The 25,933-nt window shown below is 38.0% G+C and overlaps 1 protein-coding gene across 1 annotated transcript in view; it reads right to left on the reverse strand.

Moving 5' to 3' along the window:
- Positions 1-25,586, reverse strand: part of LOC136207022 (vestitone reductase-like) — a 32,542-nt gene extending 6,956 nt beyond the window's left edge. Inside the window, exon 1 of the mRNA XM_065998266.1 lies at positions 25,174-25,586. Coding sequence (XP_065854338.1) covers positions 25,174-25,300 — 127 coding nt within the window. The 5' untranslated portion in view covers positions 25,301-25,586. The remainder of the gene's footprint in view (positions 1-25,173) is intronic.
- Positions 25,587-25,933: the final 347 nt, after the last annotated feature.

Genomic DNA, 25,933 nt, shown 5'->3' on the forward strand with positions numbered 1-25,933 from the left:
ATAGTTTAAAATACAGGTCAGCTTGACATGCGTCGAGAAGTCAAAACTTTGGTACATAGACAGCGCATGCTCAAGACACATGACAGGTGATGAAACACAATTCATCACACTAGAGCTTAAACGAGGAGGAAGTGTAAGCTTCGAAGACAATAAGAAGGGTAAGATAGTCGGCTCAGGTACTATCGGAGGTAACCCAACTATTGAGTCTGTCTCCTTAGTCAAAGGTCTCAAATACAATCTACTGAGTGTAGCTCAGCTTTGCAAAAGTGGTAGAAAGGTTTTATTTGATAATACCAAGTGTCAAATACTCGAGGGAAATACAAATGAATTAATTTTAACTGCCCCTCGTGTAGAAAATGTGTACATGCTAAATTTAGAAAAACAGTTTTCCAAAAACATATGCTTGGTGTCTAAAGAGGACAACTCTTGGCTATGGCATAGAAGACTTGGGCATGTCAGCATGGACCTTCTTGCCAAATTAGCTAGAAAGCAATTAGTTGAGGGATTACCCAAATTAAAATTTGAAAAAGATCAACTGTGTAAAGCTTGTCAGCAAGGCAAACAAACTAAAAAGTCATTTTATAGTAAAAATATTGTCTCAACCAAGAGACCACTGGAATTACTACACTTGGATCTTTTCGGACCTATCCAGCCACTCAGCTTGGGAGGTAAGAAATTTTCCTTAGTCATTGTAGACGATTTCTCTCGGTACACTTGGATCATCTTGCTGAGTAGCAAGGATGAAACATTTGAGATGTTCACCACATTGATTAAAAAGCTTGAAATTGACAAAGACCTAAAAGTAGCTCATATTAGAAGTGACAATGGTGGAGAATTCAAAAACCAACAGTTTGACGAATTCTGTGAAACCAGTGGTATTGACCACAATTTCTCTGCTCCTAGAACACCTCAACAGAATGGGGTTGTTGAAAGGAAGAATAAAACTATTGTCGAAATTGCTAGAACCATGCTGAGTGAAAACAGGCTCCCAAAGTACTTCAGGGGTGAAGCTGTCCACACAGCATGCTACATACTTAATAGGGCTCTAGTTAGACCTATACTTAAGAAAACCCCATATGAACTTTGGAAAGGACGAAAGCCCAACATTGGGTACTTTCGTGCCTTTGGGTGTAAATGCTTTATACTCAATACAAAGGACAATCTTGCAAAATTTGATGCTAAAACTGACGAAGCAATCTTCTTAGGGTACTCAACAAACAGTAAAGCATATAGAGTCTATAATAAACGAACGCAGGTTGTAGAAGAGTCTGTCCATGTTGAGTTCGATGAAGCTGACCCTACAGGAAAGTCAACTCAGCTCATTGAAGATGAACCAAGCTCAGCTTCCGTTGATCAAAATGGAGCCTCTGAATCATCAATACAAGGACTGACCAAAGGTAAGCAAGAAGTTGAAATTACATTTGCTGACCAGTCTATTCCTGTAGAGATTGTAGAAACACCTGTTCCAAACGACTCAACACTACCTAAGGAAATAAAAATTCCAAGAGGACACTCAGAAAAGTCTATTCTTGATGCTGCTGACAACAAGTTGATGACTAGAGATCAGCTTAGGAAGTTCCTCAGCAACGTAGCATTCGTCTCAATGCATGAGCCAAAGAACTTTGCTGATGCTGAGCACGATGAATATTAGATCAATGCTATGCAAGAAGAACTTGATCAATTCACCAGGAATGAGGTATGGGATTTAGTACCTAAACCTAGGAATCAAAAGCCTATAGGAACCAAGTGGGTATTTAGAAATAAACTAGATGAGCACGGAAACGTAATAAGAAACAAGGCTCGACTTGTAGCCCAAGGATATAGTCAGCAAGAGGGTATTGACTATGGAGAAACTTTTGCACCAGTTGCTAGGTTGGAAGCAATACGTATATTGTGTGCTTATGCTAGTTTCATGAACTTTAAGTTATACCAAATGGATGTTAAAAGTGCATTTCTTAATGGTTTCATAAACGAAGAGGTATATGTTAATCAACCTCCTGGATTTGAAGATCCAAAATTTCCAAACCATGTTTATAAACTCAAAAAGGCCTTGTACGGCCTAAAGCAAGCTCCAAGAGCTTGGTATGAGAGGTTGACCAACTTTCTGCTGACCAGGAACTATGTCAGGGGAAAAGCTGACACAACCTTGTTTATTAAGAAAAAGGGTAAACATACCCTACTTGCACAAATATATGTAGATGATATAATATTTGGTGCTACTGACGAATCTTTGTGTAAAGAATTTAGCAAACAGATGCAAATTGAGTTCGAGATGTCCATGATGGGCGAACTCAACTTCTTCCTTGGACTTCAAATTAGGCAAGGTAAGAATGGCATCTTCATAAGTCAGTCCAAGTACACCAAAGAAATGTTAAAGAAATTCGATATGGAAGACTGTAAATCCATATCAACCCCAATGGGTACTGATACTGTCCTATGCAAAGATGAGAAGAGTAAGTCAATAGATAGTAAACTTTATCGAGGTATGATAGGCTCCTTACTTTATCTCACGGCTAGTAGACCTGATATACAGTACTCAGTATGTTATTGTGCAAGATATCAAGATGACCCCAGGGAATCTCACTTAGTTGCTGTAAAAAGAATTTTTAGATATTTGCAAAGCTCAGTTGATGCAGGTTTATGGTATCCAACCTCAAATGACTTCACACTCATTGGATATACTGATGCTGACTATGGACGAGATAAGCTAGAACGTAAAAGTACTTCAAGAGGTTGTCATTTCCTTAGAAGCTGTCTAGTATCTTGGTTCAGCAAGAAGCAGTCATCAGTAGCCTTGTCTACAACTGAAGCTGAGTACGTAGCTGCTGGAAGCTGTGTTGCACAAGTTTTATGGATTAAGCAGTAACTTGAGGATTATGGAGTAAAAACTGAAATAATAGAGATCAAATGTGACAACAAAAGTGTCATTGATCTGTCCAAGAATCCAATCCAACACATCAGGATGAAGCATGTCAGCATAAGGCATCACTTCATCAGAGATCACGTACTAAAAGGTGAGATCAAGCTGACCTATGTGCCAACAGATGAACAGCTTGCAGATATCTTCACCAAGCCATTGGCTCGTGAACAATTCAACATACTAAGGGAAGCTATCGGTATGTCTAATCCTCTTCTGTAAATTCTATGTGAAAATTTGAACGTTGAGTGATTGCCATGCTGAGTTAATTCAAAATTAGTAACTACTACGTACTGAGTTAGTATACATGTTAAGTGATTATCCTGAGTAGATACACATGCTGAGTAATCACCCTATGCTGAGTAGATACACATGTTAAAGTGATTATCCCATGCTAAGTTACTAAGAGACGAACTTCATCTACATAGAACTAGGTACTCAGTATCACAAATGTTTCGAATTCTAGCAAAGCTGAGTTAAAACCCATTTGCACCATTAAACGCTAACACGTGTAATAAATAGCACCTAGGATAATTCAAGCAATAATGGGAAAACACATGCACCGAATGTGTCATAAATGACAGAATCTCTGTCGATTGAACGTCCCAAGGTGAAACGGCTAGTTCAACGAATAGGATCGATTTCAATCTCTTTAAATAGTGGAAGATTTCCCACTTAACCCTCTTTACACTTGAATCTTTTGGCATTCGAACCCCACTCTCTCTAAGATTCAAAATTCCTAAGAATCTCTGAGAAAGAAAATGTCAAACCCTCAAAATGTCTCCGGTGGTGATTCCGGTAAACATCACTCCGATGAAAATCCCAAATCCCATGTTCTTAACAAAAACCCTCAAGCTGACCCAACAAGCTCCTCGAAACAACAGAAATCCAAGGCTAGAACCATGGTAAAGGTTCACAAGAAAGTCAACAATCTCGAAGTCCTAAAATGCCGGTGGTTTTCTCCCAGCTTCATCACCGCCGAGAAACCATTCTGTGAGTGGATTGAGAAAAACGATTGGGCAGGCCTTTTCTCTCTCCCCGGAACTACCTATCCTCGCCTGGTTAGGGAATTTTACTCCGGTCTGGTTGTGGATGAAGACGATGCGGACTACTTGGAAACCCATGTCAAGGGCCACAAGATAACAATCACACCATCCTACTTGGCAACTCTGCTAAATCTGCCAGAAGAAGGGACTGAGTTTAGAACAACAAAGGAAAAGCTTGATCATGTTAAGGGATTCTGCAAACCCAAAAACCACAAAGGAGAGATACCCAGTACCTGTATGGCACAAAACCAGAAGATGGCACACTACATACTGAACAACTTCATCTTCCCTAAACTCAGCTCAGCCTCGTCAGCCTCCAACTTCGAGCAGTGCTTTATATGGCACATGCTGACCTACAACCCACTCAATATTCCTTTGTTTCTGGTTGGTGCACTTCAACGTGGAGGTAAGAAACTTAGACTAGGTTCTCTAATCACCAAAATCCTTGAAGATCACAAAATAGAGACAATCACTGAGACTAAGAGTTTGGGAATAGAAATAACTGTGGCTCTGCTATTTGGGTTATTATTCAACCAACCTTTGAAGGGAATTGAAGGTGCTGAGGCAGATGAGGAAGAAAACGATGATGAACAAGGAGTCGAAGCTGAGCAAGAAGTAGAAGCTGAGCAACAAGCAGATGCTGAGCCAGAAGTTGAACCTAAGAAAGGGAAGGAAGTCCCTGCTGAGTCACCAAAGGCAAAGAAGAAAAGGAAAGCACTTGAAATGTGCACAAAGGACATCTCTGCCATCCCAAAGAAGAAGCGGGCTATGGCTAAGGGCAAGAACCTTGATGCTGACCAACCTCAGGTTACACCTAGGTCAGCAGAGAAAAGAAAGGGGCAAGCTGAGCCCGAAGAAGAAAGTGATGACACCCCAGAACAACCTCTAAAGAAGAAGAGTCAAAATTCTGGCTTGAATATTGTTGAAGTTGATCCCATTGATTGGGTTGTGCCACCCAAGTCACACTATGCTCAAGGTCTTGGAATTGACTTGGAGAAAACTCCAGTTGAGCAAACAGAAGAAGAGGAAGAACACCGAAAGGATGTCAATCAGCCTGATGTTGAGGAAGAAGTTCATACTAAGTCAGATGATGTTGAGCAACATCAAGCGAAAGATCCTGAACAAGAAGGAGATGATCAGCAAGAGGAGAGGCTCACACAACATGAAAGTCCAGATGACATCCAAGCTGACCCGTCTCCTCCCAAAGCTAAGTCATTCAAAAGGCTTAAGAAGAAGGCCTTCAAGGGACCAGTTATTGATCTACTCATAGATTCTCCGCCTCTAGACCCAATCACCGATCTGTCTGTTATTCAGTTTGAATACTTCTCCCACACTATAGAGTCTCCTCTTAAAGAACCGGCCAAAAATCAAGCCTCGGTTACTCATATTGAGGAACAATCCAAGACTCCAAAGGATCCAAAATCTGCCGAGCAAGAACTCGAAGTCACCACTACTCAAAAAGGAGATCAAACCATGAATCCACCTGCTCAATTTCCACCTCATAAAGAACACTCAGCTCCTGGTACTGAATTACCTCAAGGACCAACTATTGATCACTCAACTTAAGCTGATAAGAAGCCAACTCCACCACCATCCAGCTCAACTTCCGTACCTGCTTCTGAGTCACATCCAGCTGGTCAATTTGCCTATCTAAGTGCAACTCAATCTGGCCGTCGCATCGTAGAAACTGCTCAATCCCTTCTCTAGGAGTTCAACACTTCTGATGCTGCTGGGTCTGTTCATCCTGAGTCATCTAACATCTCATCCATCACTCAACTTCTTAATGAAATCAAGGGGCTCAAGGATCTTATAAGTGTTATAACATCAGTTCAAACACAACAACCCAAGCAAGACCAAATTGCGAAGCTGACCGAGCTGCTACTTCTCATGGTAAATCACATGGATTCGCTTGAAGGAAAAATCAACACTCTCTCTGTGGTCAATCCAGGATATGTCACTTCAGCTAAGTTAACCCAACACTTTGCTAAGCTGACTGCAGAACTGACCCATCTACGGTCTACGGGAAATCCTGAATCTGCCACATCTGCCGAGTTGCAAGAATACTTTGCCAAGCTGACTGCTGATCTTACTTGTACACGTGAGTTAGTTTCTTCTTCTTCTCAGTGTACAATTGACCAACTGAGTGAAGCGGTAAGTCTACTCAACGTCAACAAAGCACAGATGGATGTTGACCCCATCACTTATGAAACCCTTCTGAGCTTCTCACAATCCATCCTTCGCTCAGTCCTCTACACAAATGCTCAAAGACAATTCTACGACTCAGCTCTGCTCAAGTTGTACCATCAATCCTTTGCTCAGCTCACAGCGTCCATCTCTTGGATCAGCAAATCTCATGAATGTCTCATCAGCATGCTGAGCAGCTCCTTACGGGTTCCTCGAACTGTTCAAGATGACAGTGTTCCAGTTATTGATGGCTTAAGTGAGAGTACAAGAAGGTTGAAGCGTTATTCAAACGCTTTGTCTAGTGCTGCTAGAAATGATACTTTCATTCCTCCTCCTCCCGATGATGGCAAAACGGGGGAGAAAAGTCAAGATGGAACTCAGCACGCCGATGGTGCATCAGGGAGTAAAGATAAAGGAAAAGGCAAGTCTCAAGCTGATCACCAAGCTCAAGTCAATCCGAAGAAAAATAAATAGTCTAGTCCAAAGCTTAGAACCTAGCCCATACTTACTTGTGTTTAATATTTATATTTCTTGCTGAGTAAAATTATGATAAGCATCACTTTATCCAACTTGTCTTAATATCCAACTTGTCTTAATACCAAGGATGATCTGTCCAAATTGAACAAACAAATAATAATGAAACATACTCAGTATACATAAAAACAAATCAATCAAACTGAGTACTCAAGCATTTCTGAAAGCTATCTTAGACTCGTCTAAATTAGAACTTTATGCCTAGGACTGAATCTAGCCAGTACAAATATCCTTAATTTGTCTCAATTAAATCTTGGAAGGTTTAGAGGTGAATTAATAGATGCAACCCTTTCGGGGGAGCAATTTCAGAAATATGAAAAATAAATCAATCATGGGGAATTTCAAAACTGAGTTCCATAATCATGTATTTTGCCAACATCAAAATGGGGGAGTTTGTTGAAACACCTTTCCACAAGATTTTGATTTGACAAAATCATCCATGATTAAGAGACAATTAAATTTAAGTGCTTTATTTTAATTGTACTAATCCGTTTGTTCAATGTTGAGTATAAATATAAATAGATATAAAAGTAAAACAGGACAAAGTCAGCATGAGACGACAGAACAAGCTAAGTGGAATAAAACTCAGTATATAAGTCTCATGATCAAGCTGAGTGGAATCGAACCCAGCATCAAAAGATTGAGGCTTAAAATTCGACAGAGCTAAGTGAGATAGAACTCAGCATGAGAAGCCGTCTTAACAACTGTCTTACGAAGATGAGCTAACTAAAACATAACTCAGCATAGAAGTTGCCAAAGACAATGAACAAAGCTGAGTGAATCCTCAGGACAGCATGAAAGAGTTGTTTGCAAGACGACAAAGATTGCCGACCCTCTGCGCCAATAATTGAAACCTTGGAATAACGCAAAGGACACATTCCGAGATGTATGGGTCAATGGATTATTGGTAAAGGACAACTAGCACAAAAAGACAAGTCTGCAAGATAATGACAAACCTGGCATCTGAAGAAATCAGAGGAAAAGGATTGGCCTGAGAATTCTGAAGCTGACCAGAGGTTGTCTCCTAAAAGAGCCATTTTAACATTAACGGCTACATCATTTCAAAATGATCCAATTCCAGATTTTCTCCTATATAAGGACAATCAAAATCCTTGGATCACTGCCTATTGACAAAAACAAAAAGTACAAGAGAGAAAAGATACAAAAGCACTTAGATACAAAAAGAGATCTTACACCCATCTTCCATTCTTTGTGTAAATGCTAGAGTGATTACTTGTAATCTTCTAAAGTGTTCTTTATTTGAAAAGGAACAAGTGTTCATCAATTGTAACATTGAGAGCGTTGTGCTGAGTGTTTGGTTGTAAACATTCAGTGGTAGAGAAATCTAGGTGTTGGGTTGTAGCACTTAGTAGGAGTTGAGTAGACGGATAGAGGAAGGTACTCTTGCATATTCAACTGCCTTGTAATCGGTTTGTGCTCTACCTTTAAAGAGCTCAGTATTGAATTCTAAAAGCGCGGAGGACTCTGGGGACTGGATGTAGGCGGAGAGGCCGAACCAGGATAAGTGATACTGAGTAATCTCTAACCCTCTCTCAATATATATATTTGCATGTGTTGTGTGAGAAGTTTACTCAGCATATAAAATTGTTTAAAGTTGACTCTGAGTAATTTCAAGTGCTGAGTTAGAAGCTGACCTCCAAGAGTGTCAATATCTAACTTACAAGTAAAACAGCATTAGTCAATATCCGGCCAAAGCTATCTTGTAACATATCTGGCCAAGCTGACCAAAAGCTGAGTTGACAAACTCACCAAATAACTAAGTCAGCACATTAATTAAAACAAAAAAGTTATATTAGTTCTTAACCCCCCCTTGGAACTAATCACACGGGACCAACAAGTGGGCACATCAAGTCAAGCTGTCCCAACCTCAAAAAGGAGAAGAAGGGAAGCAAAAAGGCTATGGTAGCCACATGGAGTGACAGTGATGTGTCAACATCATCCGAAGCTGAGCAAAATGAAACAGCCAACATATGTTTCATGGCAGATGATGGAGCTGACCAATCCCAATCTGAGCAAGCTGACCTCTCTGAAGATTCCGAGCAGGAGGAAAACAACAATGAGGTAACATCCTTACTTTTGCTTAGAAATGAAATGGTAAATGCCATGTGTGACTTATATACACTAACTAAGAAGTGTAACAAAAAGATTAAGGCACTCAGCAGGCGCTGTGATGAGATTGAAGAGGTCAAACTGAGTGACCTCCGATATCTTCTCCAGGACAACTCTGACTTGCATACCAACATGCAAATCCTACATAAGTTTGTCACGGAGGTTCAATCTGAGTCAAAGAAACTTAGAAAGGATATCACAATGTTACAGAGTCAAGGGAAGGGCTCAAATAGAAATAAACCCCATGCTGAGTACACAAATACTAGTCAGCATAAGCAATTTACTCAATGTGAGTGTTGTGGAAAAAGGGGACACACAAAGGATGTGTGTTGGCATAACAAGCGGACTGTCCAATGTGACTTCTGTGGAAGAAAAGGGCATACCACAAAAGTATGTTGGCATGCCCAACACAATAATGCTTACTATACTCAGTTTAACCCACAAAGGGTACCTTTTTGTGATTTCTGTGGTAAACCAGGCCACACTATAAAAGTATGTCGTCACAAGTTAAAATATGATTTTGCACCTGTTTATACTAACAAGAAAGGACCCAAAGGAAATTGGGTACCTAAAAATGAATAGTTTAAACTGCATGTCAGCTTGACATGCGTGGAGAAGTCAAAACTATGGTATATAGACAGCGCATGCTCAAGGCATATGACAGGTGATGAAACTCAGTTCATCACACTAGAGCTTAAACGAGGTGGAAGTGTAAGCTTTGGAGACAACAAGAAGGGTAAGATAGTCGGCTCAGGTACTATCGGAGGTAACCCAACTATGGAGTCTGTCTCCTTAGTTAAAGGTCTCAAATACAATCTGCTGAGTGTAGCTCAGCTTTGCAAGAGCGGCAGAAGGGTTGTATTTGATGATACTAAGTGTCAAATACTCGAGGGAAATACAAATAAATTAACTTTAACTGCCCCTCGTGTAGAAAATGTATACATGTTAAACTTAGAAAAACAGTTTTCTAAAAACATATGCTTAGTGTCTAAAGAGGACAACTCCTGGTTATGGCATAGAAGACTTGGGCATGCCAGCATGGACCTTCTTGCCAAATTAGCTAGAAAGCAATTAGTTGAGGGATTACCCAAGTTAAAGTTTGAAAAAGATCAACTGTGTAAAGCCTGTCAGCAAGGCAAACAAACTAAAAAGTCATTTCATAGCAAAAATATTGTCTCAACCAAAAGACCATTGGAATTACTACACTTGGATCTTTTCGGACCTATCCAGCCACTCAGCTTGGGAGGTAAGAAATTTTCCTTGGTTATTGTAGATGATTTCTCTCGGTACACTTGGATCATCTTGCTGAGTAGCAAGGATGAAACCTTTGAGATGTTTACCACAATGATCAAAAAGCTTGAAAATGACAAAGACCTAAGAGTAGCTCACATTAGAAGCGACAATGGTGGAGAATTCAAAAACCAACAGTTTAATGAATTCTGTGAAACCAGTGGTATTGACCACAACTTCTCTGCTCCTAGAACACCTCAACAAAATGGGTCGTTGAAAGGAAAAATAGAACCATTGTCGAAATAGCTAGGACAATGCTGAGTGAAAATAGGCTTCCAAAGTACTTCTGGGGTGAAGCTGTTCACACGGCATGTTACATACTGAATAGGGCTCTAGTTAGACCTATACTTAAGAAAACCCCATATGAGCTTTGGAAAGGACGAAAGCCCAACATTGGATACTTTCGTGCCTTTGGGTGTAAATGCTTTATACTCAATACAAAAGACAACCTTGCTAAATTTGATGCTAAAGCTGATGAGGCGATCTTTTTAGGGTACTCAACAAACAGTAAAGCATATAGAGTATTTAATAAAAGAACTCAGGTTGTAGAAGAGTCTGTACATGTTGAGTTCGATGAAACTGACCCTACAGGTAAGTCAGCTCAGCCTGAAGAAGATGAACCAGGCTCAGCTTCCGCTGATCAACCAGAAGCCTCAGTGTCAACTATACAGGAGCTAACCCAAGGTAAGCAAGAAATTGAAATATCATTTGTTGACCAATCTATTCCTGTAGAGATTGTAGAAACACCTCTTCCAAACGACTCAACACTGCCCAAGGAAATAAAAATCCCAAGGGGACATACAGAACAAGCCATTCTTGATGCCGCCAACAACAAATTAATGACCAGAGATCAGCTTAGAAAATACCTCAGCAATGTTGCATTCGTCTCAATACATGAGCCAAAGAACTTTGCTGATGCTGAGCAAGATGAATATTGGATCAATGCTATGCAAGAAGAGCTTGACCAATTCACCAGAAATGAGGTATGGGATTTAGTACCTAAACCTAGGAATCAAAAGCCCATAGGGACCAAGTGGGTCTTTAGAAATAAGCTAGATGAGCATGGAAATGTGATTAGAAACAAAGCTCGACTTGTAGCCCAAGGCTACAGTCAGCAAGAGGGTATAGACTATGGAGAAACATTTGCTCCTGTTGCTAGATTAGAAGCTATACGTATATTGTGTGCCTATGCCAGTTACATGAATTTTAAACTATATCAAATGGATGTGAAAAGTGCATTTCTTAATGGCTTTATAAACGAAGAGGTATATGTTAATCAACCTCCTGGGTTTGAAGATCCAAAATTTCCAAACCACGTTTATAAACTCAAAAAGGCCCTGTACGGCCTAAAGCAAGCTCCAAGAGCTTGGTATGAGAGGTTGACCAACTTCCTACTGACCAGGAACTATGTCAGGAGAAAAGCTGACACAACCTTGTTTATTAAGAAAAAGGGTAAACATACCCTACTTGCACAGATATATGTAGATGATATAATTTTTGGTGCTACTGACGAATCTTTGTGCAAAGAATTTAGCCAACAGATGCAAACTGAGTTCGAAATGTCCATGATGGGTGAACTCAACTTCTTCCTTGGACTTCAAATCAAGCAAGGTAAGAATGGCATCTTTATAAGTCAGTCTAAGTACACCAAGGAAATGTTAAAGAAATTCAGCATGGTAGATTGCAAACCAATATCAACCCCCATGGGTACTGATACTGTCCTATGCAAGGATGAGAAGAGTAAGTCAGTTGATAGTAAACTCTATCGAGGTATGATAGGTTCTTTACTCTATCTCACAGCCAGTAGACCGGATATTCAATACTCAGTATGCTATTGTGCTAGATATCAAGCTGACCCCAGGGAATCTCATCTAACTGCTGTAAAAAGAATTTTTAGATACTTGCAAAGCTCAGTTGATGCAGGTCTATGGTATCCAACCTCAAATGACTTCACACTCATTGGATATACTGATGCTGACTATGGACGAGATAAGCTAGAACGGAAGAGTACTTCAGGAGGATGTCATTTCCTTAGAAGCTGTCTAGTATCTTGGTTCAGTAAGAAGCAATCATCCGTAGCTCTGTCTACAACTGAAGCTGAGTACGTGGCTCCTGGAAGCTGTGTTGCACAAGTCCTATGGATAAAGCAACAGCTTGAGGATTACGGAGTCAAAACAAATACAATAGAGATCAAATGTGACAACAAAAGTGCCATTGATCTATCTAAAAATCCAGTCCAACACAGCAGGATGAAGCATGTTAGCATAAGGCATCACTTCATCAGAGACCATGTACTAAAAGATGAGATCAAGCTGACCTACGTGCCAACAAATGATCAGCTTGCAGATATCTTTACTATACCCTTAGCACGAGAACAATTCAACACACTAAGGGAAGCAATTGGTATGTCAAATCCACTCTAAATAATTATGTATGATTGAATGATTGCTATACTAAGTGGAAATTTGAATGAATGTGCAAATGCCATGCTAAGTAAATTAACAATAAATATCTACTCTCTACTAAGTTTAAAAATAGAAAAATAACCTCATGCTAAATAGACATAAACATTGAGTGGTTATACTGAGTAGATACAAATGTTGAGTAAATATCCCATACTGAGTAGATAAACATATTGAGTCTTCATCTTATGCTGAGTAGAAGCACATACTGAGTGCTCAAACGTATGCTGAGTTATTTAGAGATAGACAAAACATTGACACTTAACATCACGAATGCTTCGAATTCTAGAAAAATAAAAAAGAAACCCACTCGCGTAAAATGAACCTACACGTGTAACCTCTGGCACCTTGGAAAGACACACATTAATGGCAAATCCCATGCGCCGAAGATGTCATAAATGACAGAATCTTTGTCGGTTGAACGTCCCTAGGTAAAAACGGCTAGTTAATGAATAAGGGCTGCCGTAAATTTATATAAAAAGTGGAAGAATCCCCACTCTTCACTCCTTACGCTTGAAATCTCCTGAAATCGAACTTCTTTCTCTCTCTAAAAACCTCAAAACCTTCAAAAATGGCTCCCAGCAAAAACAAAACCCCTAAAACTCAAACCTCAAACAAACCCACTCAGGCTGACCACGCGGGTCCTTCGACGGAAATAGAAAGGAAAATGATCAAAGTACACACAAAGGTCAACAATTTGGAGGTTTTAAAATGCCGATGGTTTTCTCCAAGTTTTGTCTCGTCTGAGAAACCATTCTGTGAATGGGTCGAGAAGAACAAGTGGAAAGGTCTCTTTTCTCTTTCAGGAACAACCTATCCCAGGTAAATACGGGAATTCTACTCGAATCTACGTGTTGATGCAGATGACTCTGACTATTTGGAGACCACAGTTAAAGGTCAGAAAATCATCGTAACCCCTGCCTATATAGCCACCTTACTAGATTTACCAGACGAAGGAATTCAGTTAGAACGACGAAGGAGAAAGTGCCAAAAGACACGGCTGAGAAGCTCAAGGGGTTCTGTAAACCTAAGGATCATAAGGGCGAGATACCCAGCACTTGTATGGGAAAAGAACAGAAGATGGTCCATTACATGCTGACCAACTTCATCTTCCCCAAACTCAACTCAGCTTCATCCGCATCAAACTTCGAACAGTGCTTCATCTGGCACATGTTGACCTACACTCCGCTCAATCTTCCAGTCTTCCTCGTTGGCGCTTTTCAACGAAGTGGTAAGAAACTCCGCTTGGGCTCTCTCATTACAAAAATTATTCAGGACAAGCAAATAGAGACGGTGGATGAAACAAGTACACTGGGGAGTGAAATCACTGCAGTTCTACTGGATGGACTGTTGTACAATCAACCCTTAAAGGGATATGAAGGAGCTGGAGATGCTGAGGATGATGAAGAAGCTGAGCAACCAGAAATTGAGCTTGAAACTGAGCCTGCAAAAGATGTTGAGGCTCATGCTGAGTCACCTGAGACAGCTCAGCCTGAGAGAAGGAAGAAGAGAAAGGCTGTAGAAACTTGCTCAAAAGACATTCACGCTATCCCAAAGAAAGTAAGGCTTTCATCAAAAGAAAAAGCTAAAGCTGACAAGGCTAAGGAGCAAGCTGAGTTAGCTGAGAAAAGAAAAAGGCAAGAAGAGCCTGAGGATGAGGAAGAAGAAACTTCAGAATCCCCCTTAAAGAAAAGGAAAAAGGGTAACTCCTTAAAGATAGTGGAAGCTGTCCCACTAGCCTCTACTCAACCTGAAGGTCATGGAACTGACCAAGAAAAGGAAGCTGTAGAAGAAACTGAGCAACATGTTGAGCACCAAGAAGCTAATACTGAGCAGGAAAAATATCCCAATGTTGAGAAATCTCAGGATGATGCTGAGTAGAGAGAAAAAGAAAATAATGCTGTTGAGGGTCCTGTTGAGCAACTTGTAGAAGAGGAGACAGTTGCTACTGAGTCCAGTGAAGGTATTCGAACTGATCATTCACCACCACGAGCTGAGACACGGCGAAGACTAAAAAAGAAAGCGCAAAAGCAAATTGATCTCATGGACGACTTTCCCATTGATGAGCTTGAAACTGACCTCTCTACAATCCAGTTCCAGTACTTCTCAAATGAAACTGAGTCACCACCAGAAAATCCAGCAAAAAAACAAGCCTCTGTTACTCAGGATGAGGAACAAGCCAAAAACCCTGCAGATCCAATTCAAACTACTCAAGTTGAGCCAACTCCTGCCTCAACTCCACCTCCAACACAACATGTTGATGACTCATCTCATCCAATCAATCAAAGTCCAGGTACCAATCAAGGTACTCAATCTGGCAGAGAACCAACTCCTCCACCACCATCAAACTCTGTACCAGCCTCTGAGTCTAATACTGCTAAGTTTGCATACTTGAATGCTACTGAGTATGGCCGACGTGTCATTGCTTCTGCTCAGTCCTTGCTTTAAGATTTCAATGCTATTCAAGCTGATGGTCACCAATCTACTCAAACTGAGTCCTCCCACCTGTCAAGTATTACTCAGCTTCTGAATGAACTTCGAGGACTAAAGGATCTGGTTAGCGTTATCACTACGGTTCAAACTCAGCAACCGAATCAAGGGCAAATAGCAAAACTGACTGAACTAGTACTTACAATGGCCACCCATATGAATTCGCTTGAAGGCAAAATTCACCAACTGTCAGAAGTCAATCCAGGGTATGCCACTTCTACTGAGCTTCAAAGCTATTTTGCTAAGCTAACAGCGGAACTGACCACCTCCAGTGCAACTGCCAATCCTGAGTCTGCTACATCTGCTGAGTTGTAAGACTGCTTTACCAAGCTAAATGCTGAGCTAACCAAATCAAGTCCACCCGGCAATGCTGAGTTTGCCACCTCTGCCGAACTTCAACAATGCTTCACCAAGCTTCATACTGAGCTGACCAGTACACGTGACTTAGTATCCTCCTCTTCTCAATGTACTATTGACCAATTAAGTGAAGCAGTCAGACTACTCAACATCGACAGAGCCCAGATGGATGTTGATCCAATCTCCAACACTGAACTCATGAGCTTTTCACAAGCTATCATGGAGGCAATGCGCATCAACAATGCCCAGCGCATGTTTTATGATTCTGCTCTGCTCAAACTGTTCCATCAAGCTTTTGGTCAGCTCACAAGCTCACTCACCTGCCTGAGCAAATCTCATGAATGCCTTCTCAGCATGATCAGCAGCTCCCTTCGGGTTCCTAGGCATATCCAGGACGATAGTGTACCAGTCATTGATGGCCTGGGTGAAAGTACCAAAAGGCTTCAGCGCTACTCCCATTATCTCTCCTCTGCGGCACGAAATGAAACCTTCCTCTACAAACCCGATGATGGCAAAACGGGGGAGACAAGTCAATGAGGAACTCAGCGTCAAGGAGGAACTCAGCCTCAGCCTGCAGGTAATGCTTCTGGAAGCAAAGAGAAAGAGAAAGGCAAAGGAATTGCCCAAGCCGATCATTCGGCTCAGAAAAAGAAGAAGTAGAACTAGCTCAGTCAATATCTAGGACTTAGCTTTATATCCTGTCTTTAAATGTATGTGTGTTTGTTGTTTAGGTCAATATGTTTTTTTTTTGTTTAAATCAATATAACAAGTATCAGTTTCCTTCCTGACCTGACTAATAAAATTTGAACAAACAAATCAAAAAGATTAAACACACTCAGTATGCATTAACACCAAAACAACTTATGCAATAAACTGAGAGACAACATACTTCCAAAACTGACTTAAATCCAAACAAGCTCAAAACTAAAACTAAGTCAGTATACACAAATGTCTTAAGATCTTGGAAGGTTTAGAATTAAGTTAAAGACAATATGTGTGCAACCCTTACGGGGGAGTCATTTCAAAAATATCAATCATGGGGTAACTTATAACTGAGTTCCATAATTATGTATTTTGCCAACATCAAAATGGGGGAGTTTGTTGAAACACCTTTTCCATAAGATTTTGATTTGACAAAATCATCCATGATTAAGAGGCAATTAAATTTAGATGCTTTGATTTAATTGTACTAATATATTTGTTCAATATTGAGTACAAAAATATATAAAGTAAAGACAGGACAAAAGTCAGCATAAGCAAAGCTGAGTGGAAAGCAACTCAGCATGACAGAATGGAAGCTGAGTGGAGTAAAACTCAGAAGCAAAACGAAGCTGACTAAAGTTGAGGATTTCTTCAGAAGCGGTTACACAGAACGGAGCTGACCAAGTATGCACTCAGCTTAGAAGTCGAACATCCGAAGATTACGAAGAAAGCTGAATGTCAGTCAGGACAGCATGAAGGATCCGTTCACTAAAGGACAAAGTCTGCCAATCTTCTGCACCAATAATTGGAACCTCGAAGACACCTAAAAGACTAATTCCAAGAGTCATGGGACGTTGGATTATTGGTAAAAGACAACTGGCATAAAAAGACAAGCCAGACGCAAGAAGACAAACCTGACGCCTGAAGAAAACAGTGAAATGGAATGGCGGAGCAGTCTGAAGACTAACCAGAAATTGTTCCCCAAAAGAGCCGTTTTGGTGTTAACGGTAACAACAATTCAAGGATCCAAATCTACAATTTCCTTCTATAAAAGGACAATGAAGAACCTTGGATTATCACCGAAGTATAAAGAGAAAAATAAAAAGAGAGAAAATCTTGAAAGCACTCAAATACAAAAGGATCTTACACCCACTTTTCTATTCTCTGTGTAAATGCTAGTTTGATTGTTGTGTAATCATCTAAAGTGTTCTTTAGCATAAAAAGAACAATTTTGTGATCAATAGGAATATTGAGAGTGTTAAGTTGAGTGCTTGGTTGTAAGCATTCAGTGGTAGAGAAATCTAGGTGCTGGGTTGTAGCACTTAGTAGGAGTTGAGTAGACGAATAGAGGAAGGTACTCTTGCATATTCAACTGCCTTGTAATTGGTTTGTGCTCTACTGTTAAAGAGGTCAGTATTGGATTCAAAAAGCCCGGAGGACTCTGGGGACTGGACGTAGGCAGAAAGGCCGAACCAGGATAAGTGATACTGAGTAATCTCTGTACTCTCTCTTATATTGTATGTGTTGTTTGCTAAATTTACTCAGCATATAAATTGGCTAAGCTGACCTTGAGTAAATAAGTGGTGCTGAGTTAGAAGCTGGCATCCAAGAGTGTCAATTCTCAACTCACAAGAAAACAATTTTAGTCAACATCTGACTAAAGCTGTCTTCAAACATATCTCACCAAGCTGACCAAAAGTAGAGTTAATAAACTCTCAAAATTACTTCCAGTCAGCTTAATTAAAACGCGAAAAAGTTATATTAGTTCCTAACCCCCCCTTGGAACTAATTATCAAGGACCAACAGGTAAGTCTACTAAGTGTCAAGTTTTGTTTAACTCTAGTGAGTCCATTTCATCATTGATGGCTTCTTGCCATAAATTAGCATCTAATGAGGTTTGGTCTTCTTGAAGAGAAGTGGATCCTCCTCTACTGAGAATACATAAAAGTCAAGACCAAAGTCTTTAGAGGCTCTAGGTCTCTTACTTCTTCTAGATTTTCCTCACTCTCCTTGTGCACTATAGGTCTAACAACAGGCATGTTACTAGATGATGCACCCCTACTATTTCTCAAATTAAAAGGAAATCTATCTTCATAAAAAAATCAGCATCATTTGATTCTAAAATAACATGTGCATTTAAATCATAGATATGCTTTACTATTCACAGCATATCTAATAAATATATATTCATTAACCCTAATAGCAAGTTTAACTCTCTGAGGGACAGGAATTTTAACATCAGCAAAACAACCCCAATTTTTAAAATAGTACAAGTTTGGTGTTCTATTTTTTAAAATCTCATAAGGAGAGTTTTTACTTTTTCACTTATGGACTCTATTAAGCACATAGCAAACAGTCAATAGAATTTCTCCCCACCAATGGAGGTAGCACCTGAACTAAGCATTATAGCTACTTGTTTCCTCGACAATTACGCGGGAACTAATTGAAAGGGATCAACGTAGAAAAAGTGCCAAACAAAGAAAGAGTCGGAGAACACCGCCAAATTAGAACCATCCGTAAGAAACAGAGCAGGCTGGCCAAAAACGGCAGGGGATGCAAAGTTTAGGTGAGCAGTAGCACACCCACGAACCAAAGCTAGTAGAACTCGAAAGCATAAAGAACATGGAGCGAAAACATGGGTAGGTGGAGAATCGTGGGCAGTCCGCAAAGAAATAGAGCCCGTCGCACAAAGGGAACCAACTAAAGGAACTTGGGTTAGTGGAACAAGAATGTGGGCACGACAATTACCAGCACTAACAAGCCACTGTATTTAAAGAAGAGAACAAGCAAGAAAAGGGATCCAACTCAAACCAATTCAACAAAATGAAATCAAATCAAACCAAATCCTAAAGGAATTCAAACAATTCTTACATTACGGACTCTAGCTATTCTGCAACCTTAGTTTGTTCATTTGAATTTAACTTTCAACTTGTAAGCTCTATCTCTAGTCTCTCAGTCTTTTATCAACAAAGTCATTCGAATTCAATGCAAGCAATGTTTTTCCTTTTGAAATCTCTGTTTTGCAACATCTTAGTGTAGTCATAATCAGTCTTCTAGATTCCACTACGAACTCTAAGCACTTTCATGTCCTTTAAGCTTTTTACACTTTCGTTTAATTAGAAGTTAGATCTAGCTCTTAGCTCTTTTTGTAGTTTTTTTAACAAAGCTACTGGCACGCTCGCAATCCGATCCAATCCACACAAGAAAGGCACCAAACAATACTATTAATTCTATCAGTGTCTTATTCTTCCTTTCGGACTTTCCATTCATTTCTGATGAATAAGGTGCAGTGGTTTCATGTATAATTCCATATGATTTATAAAACTCAATAAACATGCTAGAATCATATTTTATGCCTCTATCACTGCGAAGTCTCTTAACTTTTCTATTGCATTGATTTTCCATTTCAACAATGAATAATTTAAACATGTCAAGAGCTTCACTTTTATTTTTCATCAAATATCAAAAGTAAAATCAGAACAATCATTTATAAAAAAGTTATAAAATAACGTTTATCATTTCTGGTCAATTTTCTATCTAATTCACATATATTAGAATGAATTAAATCTAGAAGTTCCTAATCACAGATTTATGAGGTGTTTTTATGAGTTTTGCATGACTACAATAATCACATTTTATAAACTCATTTAAATTCAACTTTAGAATTAGGCCTAAGTTACTCATGTTCTTAATGATACACTTGTTAACATGAAAAAAACGAGCATGCCAAACATTAAATATACACAATGTATAAACATAACTAGACACTTCATTAACTTCAGTATTCAATTTAAACATACCATCAGTTGCATAACCTTTTCCGACAGACACATTATTTTTTGTCAAAGTAAACAAATTTGCCCCTATAATCTGAGTGAACCATGCCTTGTTGAGAAGATAGCCTGAAACCAGATTCTTCCTCATCTCTGGAGTATGCATCACATCCTTCAAAGTCAAAGTTTTTCTAGATGTGCAGTTCAATTTCAGCAACAATAGTGGTGTGGGAATCACCCGACGGTATTTTCTTATCCTCGGTTATAGCAGTTATGTTTTGAACATATTTCTATCATAACAAACATGGCGAGAGGCACCGGTGTCTACCCACCACCCATCTGATCCACCTACAAGGTTGATCTAAAAAATCATTGCAATAAAATTTTGATGTTCTTCAGTCAGTTTAACACTAGGAATAGTGTTTGGCCTATTCCTGCACTTACGTTCCATATGACCTGGCTTTCCACAGTTAAAACAAAGAAAAAGCAGTATCATTCTTAGGTGGTTGTTTTTATGGTCTGTTTTGAGTGTTCCAATTTTGATTGACTCGGGTATTGCAATTTTGGTTCAGTTTGGGGTTCTGATTCTTAAAATTTTTTGAATTGGTTTCATAACAACAGTGGATCTTTTAGGGTTATTTGAGACGATAAACACTTCTTCTTTCTAGTTTTGTTTTCGAGCTTCCTCCTCAATACGAAGGCGAGTGATCGGAATTTCCATTGAAAATTTCATGGTTTTGTGCCTGAGAACATTCTTAAAATCCTTTTAGGAAGGAGGAAGTTTGTCAATTATTACAGCAACTTGAAATTGATCATTAAAAGACATACCTTTTGAGATAATCTCGTGTACAATTTTTTGGAGTTCATGAGATTGAGCCTCCACTGATTTTTCATCAGTCATCTGAAATTTGAGGTAGCAGCTGACAATATATTTCTTTGACCCAGCCTCCTCTGTGTCATACTTCCTTTGCAAAGCATTTCATATCTCTTTGGTAGACTTTTGTTCAGCATTGTAGTAATTATACAGGTCATCTATCGAGCCATTCAGCATGTTGTTCTTGCACAAAAAGCCAGTCTCTGACCATTTTTCAGCGGGACGAAGTTCTGCCTCAATAGCTTCTTCAGAAACAGCAGGTTTTTTTCATAGGTAAGAATAGAAGCAACCTTTTGTGATAAGGTAGAACAACATCTTTTGTTTCCACATTTGGAAGTGAGCTCCCTCGAACCGGAATGACTTGTTGATATCAGACAACCCATTGGTTTGTTCGGTAGCCATAATAAGATAGTAGTAGTGAATCATCTTAAAATTGTGAGAATATGAACTGGAAAAGCATAAAAATTATTGGACAGAGTAATGGACAGAGTCGCACACTATGTCGCTTTTTTTAAGATGTTCACAAAACTGCCAAAAAGTACAAGCAGATTAAAGTCTAGTTTCCTCTAGGATAAAACAGCTCACTCGTAATACGAGTTCGTATTGCACAGTACGAACTCGGTCTATGTCGCTTTTTCTAAGACGTTCGCGGAACTGCCAGAAAGTGCAAGCATATTCAATTTTGATCGCCTTCAAGATAAAATAGTCCACTGATAATACGAGTTTGTATTGCATAGTACGAACTCGGTCTGACTACACTCAAATTAGCTCAGTATCGAATCTTAGAAAGCATGAAAGAAATTGAGTAATGAAAATAGGAATCACACAATTATTTATAGAATAAAAAAAGAGATGTTGTATTCTGGTTTGGTGGAGCATCTCCAATGCAAGCAACTTCAAAAGTTGTCAAAACTTAACACATCATCCAAAAATATAATATTTTATTTTCTCTCTAGCTCACATCACTTTTTGCAACTTTTTTTTTATAAAAAATGTCCTAATGTCAAGCTACTCCAAAAATTACCATTATGATCTCACAAATCATTATTTTATGTATAATTTATTTTAACCATAAATATTGTCATAAAATTGCGCCAATATTAAGCAACTAAATCAATTTTTTATATTTTAAAAAAAAGAAAGGAAGGTTGTCAAAAGGGTTCTAAAAAGTGGCACATTGCCATAAAACCAAACAACCCTTGTTACTTCAATACAAGACACTCTTCCAAGCACCCTCTACATCATCAAGCATCGTTGCAAGCATCCCCAATTGAAGATGCTCTAAATATCCAAAAGTTAATAATGTGATTTTTTTTTTCAAAATAAAACTCATTATTTTACCGGCATGAATAGATAGATGTTCTACGAGGGAGACGCTGAACATGGCTGACACCTCTTCGTTGGTTGTGAGTTTGCTCGGTCATGTTGGCAGGCTGCTAGTTTTCCTGCTCCAGGATGTGAGTGGGATTAGATAGAGGACTGGGCGCTACACATGCTGCCAAAGGAGCTGTAAGAACTGGCAAGAAGATGGGTTGTGGTGTTATGGTCTATCTAGAATCATCGAAATAAATAAAAATTGGTCCGAGTCGGGGGAGGACGCTGCAACAGTCGTCCAATAAGCAGAACGTATGGTTGAGGAATGGTAGGGAGCCAATTCAGGCCCGAGACAGTAGATCGCGAGTAATGCAGGTCTGACAGCCGCTAGGTGGCAGCCTCCGCCTACTAGTTAGGTAAAGTGCAATGTCGATGCAACGTTGTTTACCAATTCTCGTAAGTTCGGAGCAGGTGTTGTTTTGCAGGATAGTTCAGGGGCATTTTCGGGTTTCTTTAGTAGTTGTCGGTCGAGGTGTATCATTGTTCCTTTGGCAGAGGCATTGGCTGTTCGACAGCCTATGGAGTGGTGTATCTCGTTATCGCATTGCAACGTAAAGTTCGAGTCTGATGCGTATCACGAAAATGATGCTTCTATTCGTATTGATCGCTTCGAGATAAGGGGTGGTGAGGATATTCAAAAGATGTTGGTTGAACGTCCGGATTTTTCTCTGACTTTTGTTCCGAGATTAGCGAACGGTGCAGCTCATGCTATGGCTCAATGCTAATTTTTTTCAATAATTCTTTTATTTCTGGTTACTTGGTTTCTATTCTTTACAATGACTCAGTTCCAGTTTAATTGAAGTTTCAGTTTCGTTTCAAAAAAAATAGATAAATATTTTGCGATTATAACTAGATATTATTAAAAGTTCAGTGATAGTTTAACTTCAAAGATATTATTATTATTAATTTAAAAAATTAATTATAAAGATTTAATTGTTAAATTATTTATTTATTAATAATTAAATGTATTAAACAAAATTTCTCAAAATTCAAGTTGAATTTCAAGTGTCTCAAACTGAATTTTGATTTGAGAGAATTCAAATTCAAGGAAAAGGAAAAGAAATAGATAATGTACAATCAAGATTTGGGTAAATAATTTATTACTCCATGGGTTTATGTATATTACAATATTTTTTTGTACAAATATATATTACACTAGTTAATTCTTGTGTTTTTAGATACATAGTATGATATTTTAAATTTGACAAAACTAACTATTTAATATCTTCGTCTATAAATTTTATTTAAAATGATAAGTTTACTTTTATATCACTAATTAATTTTTATATATATTTATTTTTCATACGTAGCCAGTCTCTTTTATTTGGAAAGCAAAAACTTGCGTTTTGATGTGGAACAGTAAAAAACAGTAGTATCTTTCAATATTTGTTATTTTTTGTATTCATTTTTTTTAATGTTTTTTCAATATTTAAGACTTATTAAAAACATTTAAAAAGGTAACTTTTTTTAAATAAGTCAAAAGTATTTAATCGCTAGAGGAGATTTTGTAAGGAGGAAAAATTAGTAGAAGAACGGTTCTCCATAATGTATGACCTCTTATACATATTTTGTGATGTATAATATGAACTCACACATATTATAAAAGACTTCCCACTGTTTTAAATATTAAGTGAGATCACAATATATGTGTCCAAATGTGAATTGGGGGTCCTCCAAGCGACATGGAAGACATGATGTTTAATATAAAAACTCTATAAGGAGAGTGTTTTAATGTGAATGGTGTTTTATAATAATGTAATTTGGTGATGTGGCAAATGTTGGATACACAAACCATTAGAGATGCTCTTAGAAATTGTTTGGATGATGGTATTTGAAGGTAGATGAGGGTAAGTGTAATTAGGTAACTATGTTTGCTTTCAGGTGCAATTGAAGAGCATAGTAAGTGAGGATATGTGAGTGAATTTTGGGAAATTTTTCTTACACTCTAAATTGAATGGGAATCATGGTACATATCTTTCTCTTCCAAAATTACCCTTTATTTTTTATTTTATTGGGATAAGGTACAAAAACACTTCTAATGTTGGCAACTAAGAGCAATTTTACCGTTAATATTGGAAATTTGGTTCAATTTCAGACATCATTATAAAACATAGATGGTTTATTCGTTATTTTGCATCAATTGCATAACCATTATTTATAAAAAAGAAATTCATATTTTTTGTGATTTAATAATAGAATTGGAGATTAATATTTTTAAATTTAGTGAAATACTTGAATTATTTTGTCAAACTCGTAGAAAATACAGTATATTTTTTAAATTTTTTTACGTCTAATTATATGTTTGTAATCTGTTACTAATTAGTGATAAAAAAAATGATACGCATAGGAAGTGTAGATGACAAGATTTATGACCGAGAAGACAGTTTGGTGAATTATTTCTCAAATTGATCAAACTTACCAACGTTATGGATAAAATTGCTTTTGGCTGCCAATTTTAGGGGTAAATTTGAACAATTTTAGACGTTAAGAGTAAAATTGCTCATTGCTATATATGTTAAGCGTATTTTTGCACTTTATCCCTATTTTATTTATACAAATAAAAGTATACAAGAGTAATTTTATATATAATTATATTATTAAATCATCACTTACCTTACCGTCCATCTCAATTACTTCACCTTACTTCAATTATACTTCATACTTCATCCAAACAAGATCTTATAGTAACGAGTATAACATACACAAACTCATGGACTAATAAATTATTTAGCCTAAAGATGCTTAGAGAAAAATCAATTTAGTCCGTATAATACAATAACACAATTTCAGTATAACATTTGTCAAATAGCACAATGCAAACCCTCACGAATAGAAATTCACACGTTATTAATTCATAATGCTGAAAGATAAAAGTAATTATAACTGAAAAATGTCATGTCTAAAGATAGAGGGATTAACACCATAATTATTTGCGAGAACTTTAATTGTAGAATCTGAGAAATATTGACACTCAAATTGTGTTATTTTATGCTAAAATCCGAAGAAAAAAAGAAAAGAAAAGAAAAAGAGTGTGAATTACCGGGTGTTGGATGGGGTCGAATGGTGGTGTGAACAGAATAACCGTGTTGAAGGAGCTTCATAATCAACCAAGAAGCTAAGAATCCAGTTCCTCCACTAACACATACACTTCCTTTCTCTTCTTCCATTCTTCTCTCTTTCTCTTTCTCTTTCTCTTTAGGAATCTCAATTTCTTTACTTATAAAATTAAAAATGTTTTGCTTAATTTAAGTGTATTATAGATGGATGGATGGATTTGTCTTATAATTAATGATATTTGTTTTTTCTCCAAACTAGTAATGATATTTAGGCCGATGTGTTTTCTACTCTTACGTTTGGCCAACATCATGCCAACTATTTCGGTTGGGTTTAGATCTGGGTATCCCATCACTTGGGTTGTTGGGACTTTTGCTTTTTAAGACAATTGTTTTTAGTATATGATAATTTTTCATCCAAAATGACACGAAAATTTAAGACGTGACATATATATACTATGTGTTAAAAGTTGAAAATCAGAAGAATTTTTCATCCAAAATAGATTAAATGTCAAATATGGAAAAATCATATGGGACAAATGTTACAAAATAATACCATGGAAATAAATAATAAAATTTTGGATATTATATGGATCAAATAAGACTCTATGTCATTGTTTTATGGGATAACCTACAAAATAGGTAAATTATACTAATGACCAAATCGCCATTAAATTCATTATTATTTATTTCCATGGTATTATTTTGTAACATTTGTCCCATATGGTTTTTCCATATTTGACATTT

The sequence above is a fragment of the Euphorbia lathyris genome, chromosome 1 (assembly GCF_963576675.1).
Source record: "Euphorbia lathyris chromosome 1, ddEupLath1.1, whole genome shotgun sequence".
Lineage (NCBI taxonomy): Eukaryota > Viridiplantae > Streptophyta > Magnoliopsida > Malpighiales > Euphorbiaceae > Euphorbia > Euphorbia lathyris.